This window comes from Panthera leo, chromosome B4, assembly GCF_018350215.1.
Source record: "Panthera leo isolate Ple1 chromosome B4, P.leo_Ple1_pat1.1, whole genome shotgun sequence".
In the NCBI taxonomy this organism is placed as follows: domain Eukaryota; kingdom Metazoa; phylum Chordata; class Mammalia; order Carnivora; family Felidae; genus Panthera; species Panthera leo.
Genome location: NC_056685.1, coordinates 99,490,904 through 99,507,131, shown reverse-complemented (window position 1 = coordinate 99,507,131; position 16,228 = coordinate 99,490,904). Strand labels below are relative to the sequence as shown.

The following is a 16,228-nucleotide window of genomic DNA, read 5'->3' as shown; positions in this document are numbered from 1 at the left end:
TTTATTTTTTCAAGTTTATATTTATTTTTGAAAGAGACAGAGACAGTGCATGAGCAGGGCAGAGAATGAGGGAGAGAGAGAAACCCAAGCAGGCTCCGCAATGTCAGCGCAGAGCCTGATGTGGGGCTCCATCTCACAAACTGCGAGATCATGACCTGAGCCAATTATCAAGAGTCAGACTGACTTAACTGACTGAACACCCAGGCACCCCAAAGCTGAAGACTCTGTTTCTGCCAAGGGAGACCAAAACACTTGTCCCTAAGCAACATTTAGCATAATGTTGTATGTTAAGACAGTTTCCAGACAAAAGGTCACCAGTCTTTCCCAGTTTCTTTTAGGTGATTGCATGTTATTCATTTAAGAATTGGGTCTTCTTCCTTCTTAAAGCCCAGCAGCTCCAGGTGCTTTACTTCATATTTAGTGGGTCCCAAGAAAATTTTGTCTGACAATAAAATTGTATCATTCTAATCAATATTCCTCTTCGGTTTTTTTTTTCTTCTTTTTTTGGTATTTGAGAAAAAATTTACTTTGTTGATGTCTTTGTAAAAGCTCTTTGCACAACGCTTGGCATATAATAAGCACTTAGTAAATGTTCCTTTCTTTTTATGTAAGAAACAGACCGAATTTCTATGTAGTGTTAAGTGCTCTCATGGCATGCAGAACTAATATTTAATAGTGCATGGGTGTTACAGATTTTTTAAACCACTTACATTTAAAGAATGAATAACTTTGGGCTGTCCTTTACATTTCTGAATACTTTTACCACTCCTAACCCATATCATGAGTTAAAATTTGAAAGTAATTTTTGACTTGAATAATTTTCAAAACAAAGTACTTGGTTGATTTTGGTTTTGCCTTTCCATCTTTATTTTCCAAAATTTAAACAAATATTTTATAATGCTTAAGCCAAGATCTTTTTATGTGTGACAGAGGAAATTCCTTGTGAATTATGATTATTAGGATTGATTTGCATGTGCTTTCTACTTATAAACTAATGCTTATTTTCCTTGTCCTTTTGTTTCACTGCTGCTTCAATCCTGATGCATTTTGCTTCTTCCTGGTTTGGATTATATTTGTTTGCTGCTCAATTACCCTGCATTAAAAGCTTCTTGGTGATAGCAAAGATGTCCTTGGGCCATCAAGTAAGTAGCCAAAGTTTGAATGGCATATTTGGAGACAGAATGTTTTGATGTGTACTTATAAAAGGCACACAGTATTTCTCTTATTAAGTCTTCTACTTTTCTTCCCAAGCACTGAAATGCAAAGAATATAAATGGTGATTCAGTGCCCATCTGTTGTCAGTGCCCATATGAGATTGATAATGTTTGTGTATTTGCTTCTTGATTGTCTAAAGATGGATTATATACTTAGCTAAATTATCTAATTCATAATTTTAGACCTCATCTTCAGGCGTGGTGGGAGGGGTTAAAAAGAAAAAGACCTCTTCATAGTTTTCCTTTCTATAGTCATCATAAAGCATAGATCAGACTTCTTTGAGACTGGACATGATAAAAGAAATTCACTTTCATGTGAAAATGAGAAATATTGTTTTATTTTGTCACAATCTTTACATAATAGATAATTTGGTAATGAAACACATTTATTTTTACTCTGGGATTTTATAAGTTAAGCGTGTTTCATCTTAGTGATTTAAAAGATGTACCCATTAAATTTATGTCTGAAAAAAAATTTTTTTTGACCAGACACTGTGCTAGCTTTGGGGAATATATGATGAATAAAATATGCACCCTGCCTGTACCCTTACATTATAGTCTAGCAGGGGGGTTACACCCATGAATAGATAATTTTAGAGCATTGTGACAGGGTCAACTTTTTTTTTTTTAAATCATAGTATTACTGAGGTAAAAGAAACCTAAAATATCATCTTTTTTTCTAATATAATTTATTGTCAAGTTAGAGTGTATTGTCGACATAGAGTGTATACAGTGTGCTCTTGGCTTTGGGAGTAGATTCCCATGCTTAATCACTTACATACAACATCCAGTGCTCATCCCAACAAGTGCCCTCCTCAGTGCCCATCACCATTTTCCCCTCTCCCTCCCTCAGTTTTTTCTCTGTATTTAAGAGTCTCTTATGGTTTGCCTCCCTCTCTGTTTGAAACTATTTTTTCTACTTCCCTTCAAGCATTAATTTTCTAGACAAAGAGCCTGAAGCTAAGAACTTACATGACCAAAAAGAGTTAGAAATGGGTACTATGCCACTGTGTCTTCAGCAAGATTCTTTTGAGTTCAAAAATCCTAATGAAACCATCAGTTTGCTAAATTCAAATATGACCAAATAATTAAAATATTACTGTCATAAATCAGACAAAAATTAAACTTTATTGAAGCGTAATGTAGAAATTATATTGATTTAGGAAGTTTTAGTATTTCTTCTTAAACCGTTATCTGACCACAGTAAGTCAGCTCAATGCTTTGGGGCTCATTTTTTTCCCATTGACTAAACAAGGTGAAATAGCAAGCTTTCTTCTAGTTGTAAAATTCTTTGGTATGGGTTGGTTGCTATTTGTCTCTAATATTGATTATAGTATATAATGTAATTTTTTTTCTAAAAAGAGGTGATTTAAAGTAATATGCTAAAATTCCTTTTTAAAATTCTTAATTTTAACAATTCATAGTATTTTAAATATATTTTTTATTACACAACCAGCATTATTAGAATAGTAGAATGGTTTTTTTTTTTGAGAGAGCACATGAGTGGGAGAGAGGGGGAGAGAGAGAGAGAGAGAGAGAGAGAGAGAGAGAGAGAGAGAGAGAATATCTTAAGCAGGCTCCACCCTCAGTCCAGAGCCCGACACAGAGCTTGATCCCACAAACCTGGGATCATAACCTGAGCCAAAACCAAGAGTTGGATGTTCAATCGACTGAGCCACCCAGGCACCCCTAGAATAGTAGAAATTTTAAAGGTTGAAAAAAGTATACAAATATGAAAACATTTTTATGTTTTCTTGTCAGCCTTGCTTGTGATACCTGGCAGATAGTTTCAATGGATTTTCAATTCCTTTAGTTACCTTATGTATTTAGATGTTGGCTCAGGTGAACTGATTGGCAATGATGAACTGACCAGTAGAATTGCATTTTTTTAAAGATAATTTTTATTTATTCATTAATTCATTCACATAATGCACACGAGTTGGGGAGAGAGAGAATCTTAAGTGGGCTTCATGCTCAGTACAGAGCCTAACATGGGGCTCAATCCCACCACCCTGGGATTATGATCTGAACTGAAATCAAGAGATGGTTGCTTAACTGACTGAATCACTCAGGTGCCCTACTGTTGCATTTTTAATACCAACTACAGTTATCCTATTTTAGGAATTGGATTTTATAATAGGTTTTTAATTTCTGCTTGGACTAGAGAAAATTTATTGTGATTATACATTTTCTGGATACACAGATGAAATATACAATATATATTAGAGGTGAGTTTATATCGTATTCTGCCAACTCTTAAAAAGCTGAGGATATATAATTACTTACTAGAGATCATGTATCTTTTAGAGTGAAAAGTAATTTCGTTAATATTAGGATTTGTACTGAATGAAAAAGCTATAACGATATATACAAACATACTTAAATTCTTTAAGTATTTGAGAAAATGTACATCATCTGTAAAGGGGAATATTAGGATTTACGTAGAAATTATTTATGACTTTAAAATAATTACTTAACTTGATTTTAGCTTCCTTAGATTAAGGACCAATACCAGGCTATGAAGCTTGGAAAATTCTTCAGATTTTATATTGATGTATTGAATTCAGAAAGTAAAGATAGTAGTTATAGAATCATATCCTCCTTAGAAGTTGCAGTTGGTAAGTTAATTATATTACTATTAATTATTCCAGCGTGGTTAGTTTCTACAGTAGTTAAGATAGTAATGTAATATGAATAGCAAAATAGGTTACTTTATTTCTATTACAAAGTAGAACCAGGAGAGGGCACTGCTATGCTGTCTTTAGTAGATGAGGCGGTTGTAGTGTCAGAAACTGTATTGGAATCATGCAGTGATTTCATTTATCAAAATCTGTCCAGTGATTTGGCAAGTATTTATTGTCAGTTTTATGCCAAAGGGTACAAATCAAAACCGTGAGTTCCCTGCTTGAGCTTACATTCAAATAGTCTAAGATTGTACAAATGATGTAGGACATCAAAATGATTTTTCTATTCTGCAAATCCACTTGTCTGTATAGTTGTTAATACTTGTGAATGGGGCAAGAGAGAACAAGTAGGAAACAATTGTTTTTCTAAGTACTTTTATAAACCCTCCCACTTCAAGGTTCTCAAAATCACAAATGGTAATACCTCAACTGGTAAGGAGTTAGAGGTGAATACAACTAAATTTACAATTCTCAAGACTATTTCCTTTTTTATATAGTGAAGTTACTTAAGATACAGATACCTATATCTTACTGATGGAATCCTGAAACATACTTTAATTCTATTAGTTGTTCTTCTCATAATGTATTTTAAATTAGCCTAAAAAGTATTGTCTGATACTACAAATGCATCTATGTAGCATACGTAGATTATAAAGCATAATCATCCAATATGTGTTGAACCTACTACTCAGCTTAAGAACCTGAGTCTTAAAAATCCCTCATGTTCAACTATGTACTTCTTCTCTCGTCCATCCCTGTGCCTGCCCCCAAGAGGTGATGACTAGTTTCTATTTTTCATCATTCTTTGCTTTTTTAAAAAGTGTATTTTTTGTTATTTTTGGGTGTTTTTTGTTTGTTTGTGGTTGTTTTTGTTTGTTTTTTAGAGAGAGTACACGAGTAGGGGAGAGGGGCAGAGGGAGAGAGAGAGAGAGAGAAAAGAAAAGATCTTAAGCAGGCTCTACGCCCAGCCAAAGCTTGACACGGGGCTCCGTCCTACCACCCTGGGATCATGACCTGAGCCAAAAACAAGAGTCAGACTGCTCAACCAACTGAGATGCCAGGCACTTATTTTTTTTTTTTTTCAATATGTGAAATTTATTGTCAGATTGGTTTCCATACAACACCCAGTGCTCATCCCAAAAGGTGCCCTCCTCAATACCCATCACCCACCCTCCCCTCCCTCCCACCCCCCATCAACCCTCAGTTTGATCTCAGTTTTTAACAGTCTGTTATGCTTTGGCTCTCTCCCACTCTAACCTCTTTTTTTTTTTTTTTTTTCTTCCTTCCCCTCCCCCATGGGTTTCTGTTAAGTTTCTCAGGATCCACATAAGAGTGAGAACATATGGTATCTGTCTTTCTCTGTATGGCTTATTTCACTTAGCATCACACTCTCCAGTTCCATCCATGTCACTACAAAGGGCTATATTTCATTCTTTCTCATTGCCACGTAGTACTCCATTGTGTATATAAACCACAATTTCTTTATGCATTCATCAGTTGATGGACATTTAGGCTCTTTCCATAATTTGGCTATTGTTGAGAGTGCTGCTATAAACATTGGGGTACAAGTGCCCCTATGCATCAGTACTCCTGTATCTCTTGGGTAAATTCCTAGCAGCAGGCACTTATTTTTAAATTCTGTATATGTCACTAAGTTTTGCTGGTATTTAATTTAATGAGAGTGCTGTATGTCATTTTCTAGGATTTTTTTTTTTTTGTAGTTAATATTTTATGTTCCAGATTCAGCCATGTTTTGGGGTATAGATATAGAACATTCCTTTTCAGTGCTATATGCTATTCCATTAAATGCATATACCACAGTATACAAAGCCATTTATTTTCAGTTGGTGAATATTTTTTTTTTTTAACGTTTATTTATTTTTGAGACAGAGAGAGACAGAGCATGAACGGGGGAGGGTCAGAGAGAGGGAGACACAGAATCTGAAATGGGCTCCAGGCTCTGAGCTGTTAGCACAGAGCCCGACGCGGGGCTCGAACTCACGGACCGCGAGATCGTGACCTGAGCCGAAGTTGGCCGCTTAACCGACTGAGCCACCCAGTCGCCCCTCAGTTGGTGAATATTGAAATGGTTTTGATTTTTACTCTGAACATTCTTATTGTCTCTTGGTAAACACATATAAGAGTATTATTTCTAGGTATAAAGCTAAAAGTGGGATTGTTGGATCCCTATGGTATGCTGGCGTTCAGTTTTATAAGGTAGTTCTAAATTTCTTTTCCAAAGTGCTTAGATCAGTTTATTTTCAAGCAGCAGTGCTTAAATGTCTCATTGATTCTCATCCTTATCAGCACTTAGTATTATCAGACTTACTAATTTTTGTCAGTTTTACTGAGTGTAAAATATTTATTTCATTGGGATCTTGATTTGTATTTTCCTGGTTACCAAGAGGATAAACATCTTTTTTGTATATTTTTTGGCCATTTGCATTTTTTCTTCCATGAATTCACTGTTCAGGTCCCTGCCCCATTTTTCTTTTTCTTTAATTAAAAAAATTTTTTTTTATTGAGACACAATTGACATACAAATTTATGTTAGTTTCAGGTATGCAGTGATGATTCAATATTTGTATATATTACAAAATGATCACCACAGTAAGTCTAATTAATATCCATCATCACACATAGTTACAGAATTTTTTTTATGATGAGGACTTTTCAAGATTTATTCTCTTAGCAACTTTCAAATATGCAGTATAGTATTATTAATCATCATTCTGTACATTGCATTAATATGACTTATTTATCTATAATTGAAAGTTTGTAACCTTTGATTCCCTTCACCCATTTTTCCCACTCACTACCGCCCTGCTTCTGGCAACCACCAGTCTGTGTGTCTATGAACTTGGTTTTTCAACTTGGATAATACAGTATTTGACGTTCTCTGTCTGACTTATTTCACTCACCATAATGCCCTCAAGGTCCATCCATGTCATAAATGGCAAAAATTTCATTCTTTTTTTATGGTTGAGTATTCCATTCATTTGTCAATTGACACTTAGGTTGTTTCCATGTCTTGGCTGCTGTAAGTAATTCTATGGTGAACATAGGGGTGCATATATCTTTCCAGATTTGTGTTTTCATTTTCTTCAGGAAAATACACAGAACTGGAATTGCTGGATCCTATGGTTGTTTCTTTTAACTTTTTGAGGACTCTCCATACTGTTTTCCACAGTGGTGAATTGGCTACACCAAGTTACATTCCTACTGACTGTGCACAGGGAGTCATGTTTCTCCATATCCTTGCCAACGCTTGTTATTTCCTTTCTTTTTGATAATAGCCATTCTAACAGGTGTGAGGGGATAATAGCTCATTGTGGTTTTGATTTCCATTTCCCTGATGATTAGTGATGTTTAGCATCTTTCCATATACCTGTTGGCCATTTTGTCTTTGGAAAAGTGTTTATTCAGATCTTCTGCCCATTTTTAAGTCAAATTGCTTATTTTTTTTGCTGTTGAGTTATATGAGCTCTTAGTGTATTTTGGACATGAACCCCTTATCAGATATATGACTTGCAAATATTTTCTCCCATTCAGGAGGTTGTCTTTTCCTTTTGTTGATGGTTTCCTGTGTGGTGCAGAAGCTTTTTAGTTTGGTATGTAGTCCTACTTGTTTATTTTTGCTTTTGTTGCCTCTGCTTTTGGTGTCAGGTCCAGAAAACCATCACCAAGTCTGATGCTTACTGCCTATGTTTTCTTTTTGGAGTTTTAGGGTTTTAGGTCTTATATTCAAGTCTTTGATTAATTTTGAGTTAATTTTTATATATGATGTAAGATAGTGGTTCAGTTTCTTTCTTTTGCATATGGATGTCCAGTTTTCCCAGCACCATTGATTGAAGAGACTGCCGTTTTCTTGTATATTCTTGACTTTTTTGTCCCAAATTAATATGACCATATATGCACAGGTGTACTTATGGGCCCTCTGTTCAGTTTTATTAATTTACGTGTGTTCACCATGCTGTTTTGATTGTTGTAGCTCTGTTTTATAGTTTGAAACCAGGAAACATGATGCCTTCAGCTTTGTTCTTCTTTTTCAAGATTATTTTGGTTATCCAGAGTCTTTTGTGGTTTCACACAAATTTTAGAAATTTTTGTTCTAATTCTGTGAAAAATGCCATTGGAATTTTCATAGGGGCTGCATCGAATCTGTAGGTTGCTTTAGGTGGTATGGACATTTTAACAGTATTAATTATTCCAATCCATGAGAATGGACTGTCTTTCCATTTATTTGTGTTTTCAGTTTCTTTTATCACTGTCTTATAGTTTTCATTGTACATGTCTTTCACCTCTTGATTAAATGTATTCCTAGGTATTTTATTCTTTTTGATGTATCCCTACATTTCTCTACTGTGTTGTTGGTCTTTTTCTAATTGATTTATAGGCTTGTTATCTTTCTTAACATATTCTGGATACCAACCCTTTGTTAATTATATATGTTGCAAATATCCTGTTTTTCTTTCTAACTTTTTATGGTACCTTTTGATTAAAATCTTAATTTTAATATAGTGGAATTTATCAGTTCTTTATTTTTGGTTAGTGCTTTGTTGTGTCTTTTTAGAGGAATCATTCCCTATCCCAAGTTTATAAAGATTTTTTTTTATATTTTCTTCTAAAAGGTTTTAAGTTTTGCTTTTTACAGTGATGTCTTTAATTTTCCTAAGACTGTTCTTTGTGCATGGTATGAGGGTAGGGACCTGATTTTCCAATACTTAATTTTCCTAGTACCATTAATGAAGGTAGTCCCTACTTCTGTTGTATATCTAGGCTCAGCGTATGCATGGGTTTGATTATGAGATCTCTCTGTTTTGTTCTTTAGGTCAATTTGTCTCTTCCTACATCTATACCATACATCTTTAATTTTAATAGTAATTTTTAGGAATTAAGTGGATCTTGGACTTAGTAACCAAAGGAGCTGCCATTTACTTTATGATAATAAAGTTTGAAAAGGTATAAAATTTGTTGATTGGTTCATTCAGCAAGACTCTATTGAACACCTTCATTATGTCAGAACCATACCAGGACTTGAGGATTTATGGAAATATAAGGCAGATAAAACTCCTTTCTCTTATGGAACTTAATGGTCTCCTGTAGAAGGCAGACAATAAACAAATGATATAATTTCAGATAGTGATAAGAGCAACAGTGAAAATCATGTATGATAAAGTGATAGAGTATAATCGTGGCAGAGTGCACACTAACCAAAATAATAAAAGAATTGATAAATTTCATAGGCATGATGAAGAACTTTGTTGAAGATAGGGCATTAGAGCACAGACAACATGTAGAGAGGGGTCAATAATGTGAACCTCTGCAGTAGGAGTTTTCCAGGTTGAGAGAACAAGAGATAGAAAGACCCAGACACTGGAGCAAAATGGCATGTTTTAAGGAATACCACGAAGGCCATTCTAGCTGGAGCCAAGTAGCCAAGTGACTAAGGAGAGTAGTAGAGAATGAGATTGTAAAGGTAAGCAGAGGCCAGACACTTTTCAATTTGTATGCCATGGGATTCAAGTATAATGGAAAGCATTGAGGATATTTCTGTGTGGTGCAGATCTGATTCATGATTTACAAAGATTATTCAGGTTTCTGTGTAGAGAATGAATTCTAAACAAGCAAAGAGCAAGACAGTAAGTCTGGAGACTAGGTAAAAATCTGTTGCTGTGATCCAGTGGACAGGTAATGTTGGCTTAGAATAAGGTGATAATTGTAGAAGTGGGAAGAAGTAAAAAGATTCAAGATAAATTCTGAGGGTAATCTATAAAGATCTCACAAATAAATCAGGTGTGAAGTGTTTAAGAAAGAGAAAAATAAAAGAATATATCTAAAGTTTTTAGCCTGAGAAAGTGGTGGAGGAGAATAGTGAGTGGTAGGTTTGGAGGATAAACAGAATCAAGAATTATGCTCTGGATAAATTTGAGATGCCTGTTAAAAAGTAGAGGCTAGTATAAGGCAGGCAATTGGATGTGTGAGTTTAGTTCAGGAAGAGATAAATTCAGGAGTCCTCAGTGTATAGATTCTTTTTTTTATGGACTTGATGGGAACATAGACTTTTTATATCTTTACTTGGATGTTAAGTGAAAGGTTTTTGTGTTTTGGGTTTTTTTGTTTTGTTTTGTTTTGTTTTAGTTTTTACATTGAAATGTACAGAGCTAAAATATAGATCTTGAAAACTTGAGCACAATAGAAAACAATTTAATTTAAAGGAGTTGATTTAAAAGGTACAGTGATAAAAATGTGAACATGATGTTCTGGTTAAGTTACAAATTAAATCTGTAGTGAAGACAGAATCATTCTTTCTCAAGATAAAGCTAAGCTTTTGTAGGCAGAAAGCACAGAAACATAAAATGAATGGACATGGAGATGGCTAGGGCACTGTGGATTTCATCACAATTTGCCCTATTCCTTCATTTGAGTATTTTTCTCTTTTCTGCCCTCCCTGCAAGTGGGTATTGCTCTTCTTCATTACCAAATGGGTGAATAACGACTTTAAACACTATTTAAATTGATTATTGGGGAAGCAAGCTTTTAAGAGATTAGACTTTGGAACCAAATGCTCCTGAGTTAGACATCTTACCTCTATTACTGAGTCTTAGGTAAAGCAGTCTCTGAATGAACCTCAAGTTTTCCTATTTCTAAAACAAGAATCATACCTATTTTTCATGAAAATTAGAAATTAGAGTAGAAATTCTAGTGAATATGAATATTTTATATTGCTACTAATTTGTATTTTTTCTGATTACTAATGAAGGTTGAGTATTTCATATGTTTAGTGACCGTTTGTATTTCTTTTTAAAAAAAATTGTTTTTAACGTTTGTTTATTTTTGAGAGGGACAGAGTGTGGGGGTGGGGGGGAGAGGCAGAGAGAGAGAGAGAGACAAACAGACAGAATCTGAAGCAGGCTCCAGGCTCTGAGCTGTCAGCACAGAGCCCAGTGTGGGGCTCAAACTCCCGAACTGTGAAATCATGACCTGAGCTGAAGTCAGACTCTCAACTGACTGAGCCACCCAGGTGCCCCCATTTTTTTTTTTTTTTTTTAATGAAATGACTTTGTCTCTTGCTTATTGCTTTATTGGCAAATGTAAAGAGTTAATAGCACAATGAAAAGGCCATAGTAAACTTTGGAGTACCTTTCATTTTTAGTTGACTGTATTTTCATTTTTATAATGTCTAAATTTTGTGTAATTGGACCCATACCTAGCAATCAGTTCCTCTTGGATTGATGGCAAACTACAATTAAAAGAAAATAAAAGTTATGCAGATTTATTAAAGTACAGAGTTGGAAAACAAATATAACTATTGAGGCTATTTCAGTCATAGTTCTGTACCGTATTATTAACTGTGTAATTATGTAAATGTGTAACATCAGTACTAATTCTTTTTTTCTTCTTTCCTTGAGCTGTGGTAGCAAACAGTGACGAATCTCAACATCTGACACCAGGAAAGATGAGTCAGCGCCAAGGGAAAGAAGCTTATCCAACACCAACCAAAGATTTGTATCAGCCATCTTTTAGTCCAGCAAGTCCTCATAGTCAGGGTAAGAAATTGTGCTTTTAATTTAGTTGTGGTTATAAGGGGAGAATGACATTTTAGGTCTATCATAATTTTTTCTTTGTAGCTATTTGGTTTTATGGGTTTTTTGTTTGCTTTGGTCATCTATTTTACTCTTGAAATGAGTTTATTTTCCTTTAGAGTCCTTTTAATTCCTCTTATATTCCCCAGTGTACTTGGTTAGTTATACTGTTCTAATTGAGTGATTCTCAAACTTTGTGGTCTCAAGACTCCTTTACACTGTTAAAAATTATTGGAGACCTCAAAGAACTTTTATGTGGATTAACCTATTGATATTTATCGTAAAATAGAAGGAAGAAATTTTAAAAATGTTTATACTTAATCATTTAAATTTATAATAATAAGCCTTTTGCAGGTTAATATGAATAACGTTTTTATTAAAAATAACTATGTTCCTCCTTCCTTTCCCTCAAAAAAAAGTATTGAGAAGAGTGGTATTCTTTTCCCTCATGGTCTTTCAGACTTGCCAATATTAACATTATGGGCTGGATAATTCTTGCGGGGGATGTCCTGTGCATTGTAGGGTATTTAGCAGCATCTTTGGCCTCTACCCACTAGATGACGATAGCATTTTCTCCAGTTGTATACAACCAGAAATAGCTGACACTTTGCCAAATGTCCCTTGAGGGACAAAATTGTCATTGGTTGAGAACTACTATTTACAATTTTTGCAAATCTCTTTAATATCTAGTTTACAAACAGACACCCAGATTTTCATATCTGCTTCTGCAATCATGATGTAATGATTCGACTGAAGTATATGAACAAAATCTGGCCTCACACACATACATAGTCGGGAAAGGGAGGATTACACTAATAGCTTTATACATAAATGCAAATAGTCTTTGATACACACCAAAATTTGACAAGTTGTAGTTTCTTTTTTTTTTTAAGTTTATTTATTTATTTTGAGAGAGAGGGAGGGAGGGAGGGCGGAGGGAGTGGCAGAGAGAGAAGGGGACAGAGAGAATCCCACGCAGGCTCTGTGCTGTCTGTGCAGAGTCTGGCACAGGGCTCGATCCCATGAACCATGAGATCATGACCTGAGCCTATATCAAGAGTAGGACACTTAACAGAGTGTGCCATCCAGGCACCCCACAAGTGGTAGTTTCTTAAATATTGGTTGCAAAGTAGAATCTGAAACCGCATCAATAATCTTTTCATACTCTCTTAAGTTAAAGTCCATTCATCTCTCTTGAACTTCGAATGGTTCTTTACTCATGCATGATTTTTTTTAACATCAAGCATTAGTCATTTGGGAAATAGTTACTGAATTATGTAGATCTACTAAGTGTTGACACATTTTAAAATACAATACAAAGATGTACTTTATGCATACTTCTCATCTTGTCACACAGAAATGTTAAAACTATCAGGGTTTAAGATGAATAATTTTTAATGCTTCATCAACAACATCTGTAAGTGAAACTGGCCATTTACTGTAAGTGCATGGCAGTGAAGAAATCAGTGACCCTACAACAGTCTCTTTGCGTTGATTTGTGCTAAGGTGTTAGCACTTTGAACATTGCTTTTGTGCCGTCAGTGCAAATGTCAACACAATGAAAATCTATTATGGAACTAGTTTTAACCTTGCAGACTCTCTAAAAGAGTCTTGGGGACTCCTAAGGATTATGGACCTCACTTCCTAATTCATATTTGATAAATTTCATATCTTGAATTCTGCTTCTTAGCACAGTTTATTTAATCAGATGCTTTGAACTCTCTTGCGGTATACTACGGTAGCAATGGTGGAAAGATTTCTGCTTTTAAAACTAAACACTTAAGTTTGGTGTTTTAAAGCTAATGTATACTTAGGTTATCAAATATTTTAAAAATTTAATTTGGAGTCTTAACTATCACAATGTCTCTATAATTATTCGGGTTTTGGGATTGTGACTATGAATTATTCTTTAAAAGTAGGCTTTAGTGACTTCTTTTTAAATGAATATTAATTGGTAAATAGTAAGTTACATGATCATTTTGTACTTTATTTCAGTGGGAAATGTTTAATAAATAATAATTATGATTATTTTAAATAAATTATTCTGTTTGAGTTGTAAGCTGATATTTCAGCTGTTGCTGTATTTAAGCATCTTAAGCATCTTAAGCTCATTTAGAAATTATTTTAGTGACCCATGTAAACCTCTAATTTTTGCATTTAAAGCAGCTCTAGTGTCAGTTATATCTTAATTTGCACCTGATTAATATTTATGGAGTGAATTACATACTGAATATACTTTTTATTAAAGTCAACCTATTGGCTTTGTGTAACACAAAATATCTTGGGTTTACCTACTGAAATTCCATATCAGAGTTTCCAGGTGTCAGATTTGTTTTCAAATAAGGTAGATTCATTAACTCTTGATTATGAGGAAGATAAACTGCTAGAGGAGATTAACAAGTGTTCTGTAAACCTCTTTGATTTGTCTACAATATCTCAAATACTCTTGCTTAGTATTATCAGCTTGTGAATGGAAAGACTTAAGAGTTCTAGAAACTTACAGTAATAATGACTAACTTTTAATGCTCTTCATGTCTCTAAGTGATTTTTTACATGCATTAGCTCCTAGAATTCTTGCAAGAACCTTATGGTGTATAAATCATTTTCCCTGTTTCACAAGTGAGGAAACTGAGCACTTGGTAAGGGTAATTTATTTTTATTCAGATTTGTAACCAAAAATTTCACTAGATAACTGCATTTATGTCCCTCCCATTCTCAAAAAGTCACCAGTTGACTATTGCCTAGAGCAGTGGCTCCTGAGTCTGGCTGTGTCTGAGAATCAATCACCTGGGAGCTTTGCTTAGATACAGATTTCTACTCCAGCCTTTCAGAAGCTCTGGGAGCTGTTTTTTCCTGTAGGGTGAGGCTCTGTATTTATAAAACTCTCCAGGTGTCTCTGATGTAGTAACATTTGGACAAACCGTCGAGAGCTTAAATTCCAGATTCCATAATCTGGTAATCAGGACTCTTAATTTGTCTGATTTTATTCTACCTTTCCAATTTCATTTTGTGTTTCCCCTCATCATGAACCCAGCGGGATGACTTTCTTTGCTATTCTCCCGCAAGACTGCGCTTTTATTTATCCTGGTATCCTCCCCTATGGAATGGAATGAATGCCTTCTCCCTTCCCTTTACTTATCTAAACACTTCTCAAATCCCAGGGTGCCATTAGTAAAAAATGGCCTCAGAATAAGGATCCAATCAAGATCAGGCTTCTGTAAGATTCTGTGTTGAGAGTTCAGAAAGGCAGTGTCTCTTGGAGCCTTTCAAAAGGGCTTTAAAGAGTCTAAAAGGTGTACCTTTCAGAATATCTCAGCTAGCCAGAAGAGCTTCTAAGGCTTTTAAGTCCGCTGTCCTACAGCACCATGACATAGCCCAGAGTAGTGAACTGGCTATCTCAAAGAAATCTGTGGATGTGGCATCTGTTAAATTGAGTTAATTCTAATAAAATTCATAAGAGACTCACAATGTTTTTACAAGAATGGTGCTAGTAGAAACACCACCAGCGTAGATGGAAAAGGATAGTTCAACTAAAAAGAGCCTTTGTGTGTGGGGAGAATCCCAATCTTGTGTGGGCATGAAGCAGGCTGAGAAAACTACACTGTTGCAAACATGGACCATTTCTTATGAAATGGGAAGACTGACTCAGGGGATGAGTCCAGGAGCCCAGAAGGCAGAGTCAAGAGCCCCAAAGGACTATTTTCAAAGAACATAACTGTGCTTTTTTGTTTGTTTGTTTTAATTAATTAATTTTTCAGAGAGAGCGCACAAGTGGAGGAGGGGGCAGAAGGAGAGAGAGAATCCCAACCAGGCCCCACTCTCAGTGCATGATGGAGGGCTCGATCCAATGACCCTGGGATCATGACCTGAGCTGAAATTAAGAGTCAGATGCATAACTGGTTGAGCCGCCCAGGCATCCCCATAACTGTTCTAATCAAACTGCTGATGACATGTGCCAAGCAGATTTCACAACAGCTGTGGGACTATTTATTGTGCCTTCTGTGTAACTCCTCATCCCCTTCATCTTTTGAACCCCAGTGTCCATTGTAGTCCTACCCCTGGCTTACTACAGTGGGGCAGAGAAGCTGTCTTTTGAGGTGATGGGATTTTGGCTTCAGAGGAGGTACATCTGAGAAGCTACATGTGAGGAACTAAACCCAAGGATTTAAATAATTAGACCCAGCCTTATAGTCAGTGCTATAATAGAATGATGTTTTGGCTTGGGGGAGACATTGAGTGTATTTTGGATGTAGAAGGAATGTGAATTAAGTGGCCTGTGGTGTATTTCATTTTCAAAGATGACTGCAACAATATCTTTCATCTTACATGCCTTTTTTTTATGCGTTCTTGCCACTTGCCCATCAAGAAATGGAGTTTATTCTTCCTTTACCCCTACCCTTTCAACGTGCAGTCTGGAAGCCCAAAATAGCTAGCCCCAGCTTGCTATAGTCATCCCAGCTGAAGGTCCGTAAGAGTGACAAGCCATATTGGGTGTTCTAGCAGATACTGTGTGGATCAGAGACAAGCCACCACCAACCTCAACTTGCCTAATTGCAGCATTGTGAGCAAATAATTTAATGTTTTAAAGCACTAAGTTTTGTGTAGTTTAAGGTACAGCAATAGATAACTATAATAGTAGGCAACACAGTGATTAGAATTATATTTATAAATTGGGAAGAATATAGTACCAATCAGAAGATTCACTACTAGACTGTACTATCTAGGTAAGGTGAATATAGCCTGG

The 16,228-nt window shown here is 35.4% G+C and overlaps 1 protein-coding gene across 12 annotated transcripts in view; it reads left to right on the top strand.

Annotated features, from left to right (window-relative positions):
- OSBPL8 (oxysterol binding protein like 8) overlaps nt 1-16,228 on the top strand; it is a 152,414-nt gene that overhangs the window by 68,277 nt on the left and 67,909 nt on the right. For 7 of the 12 annotated variants that reach the window (XM_042947214.1, XM_042947216.1, XM_042947218.1 and 4 more), the window contains 2 exons: nt 1,106-1,142; nt 11,311-11,448. In XM_042947214.1, the coding sequence (XP_042803148.1) occupies nt 1,106-1,142; nt 11,311-11,448 (175 nt within the window). The remainder of the gene's footprint in view (nt 1-1,105; nt 1,143-11,310; nt 11,449-16,228) is intronic. The other 5 variants (XM_042947220.1, XM_042947222.1, XM_042947215.1 and 2 more) reach the window with 2 other exon arrangements.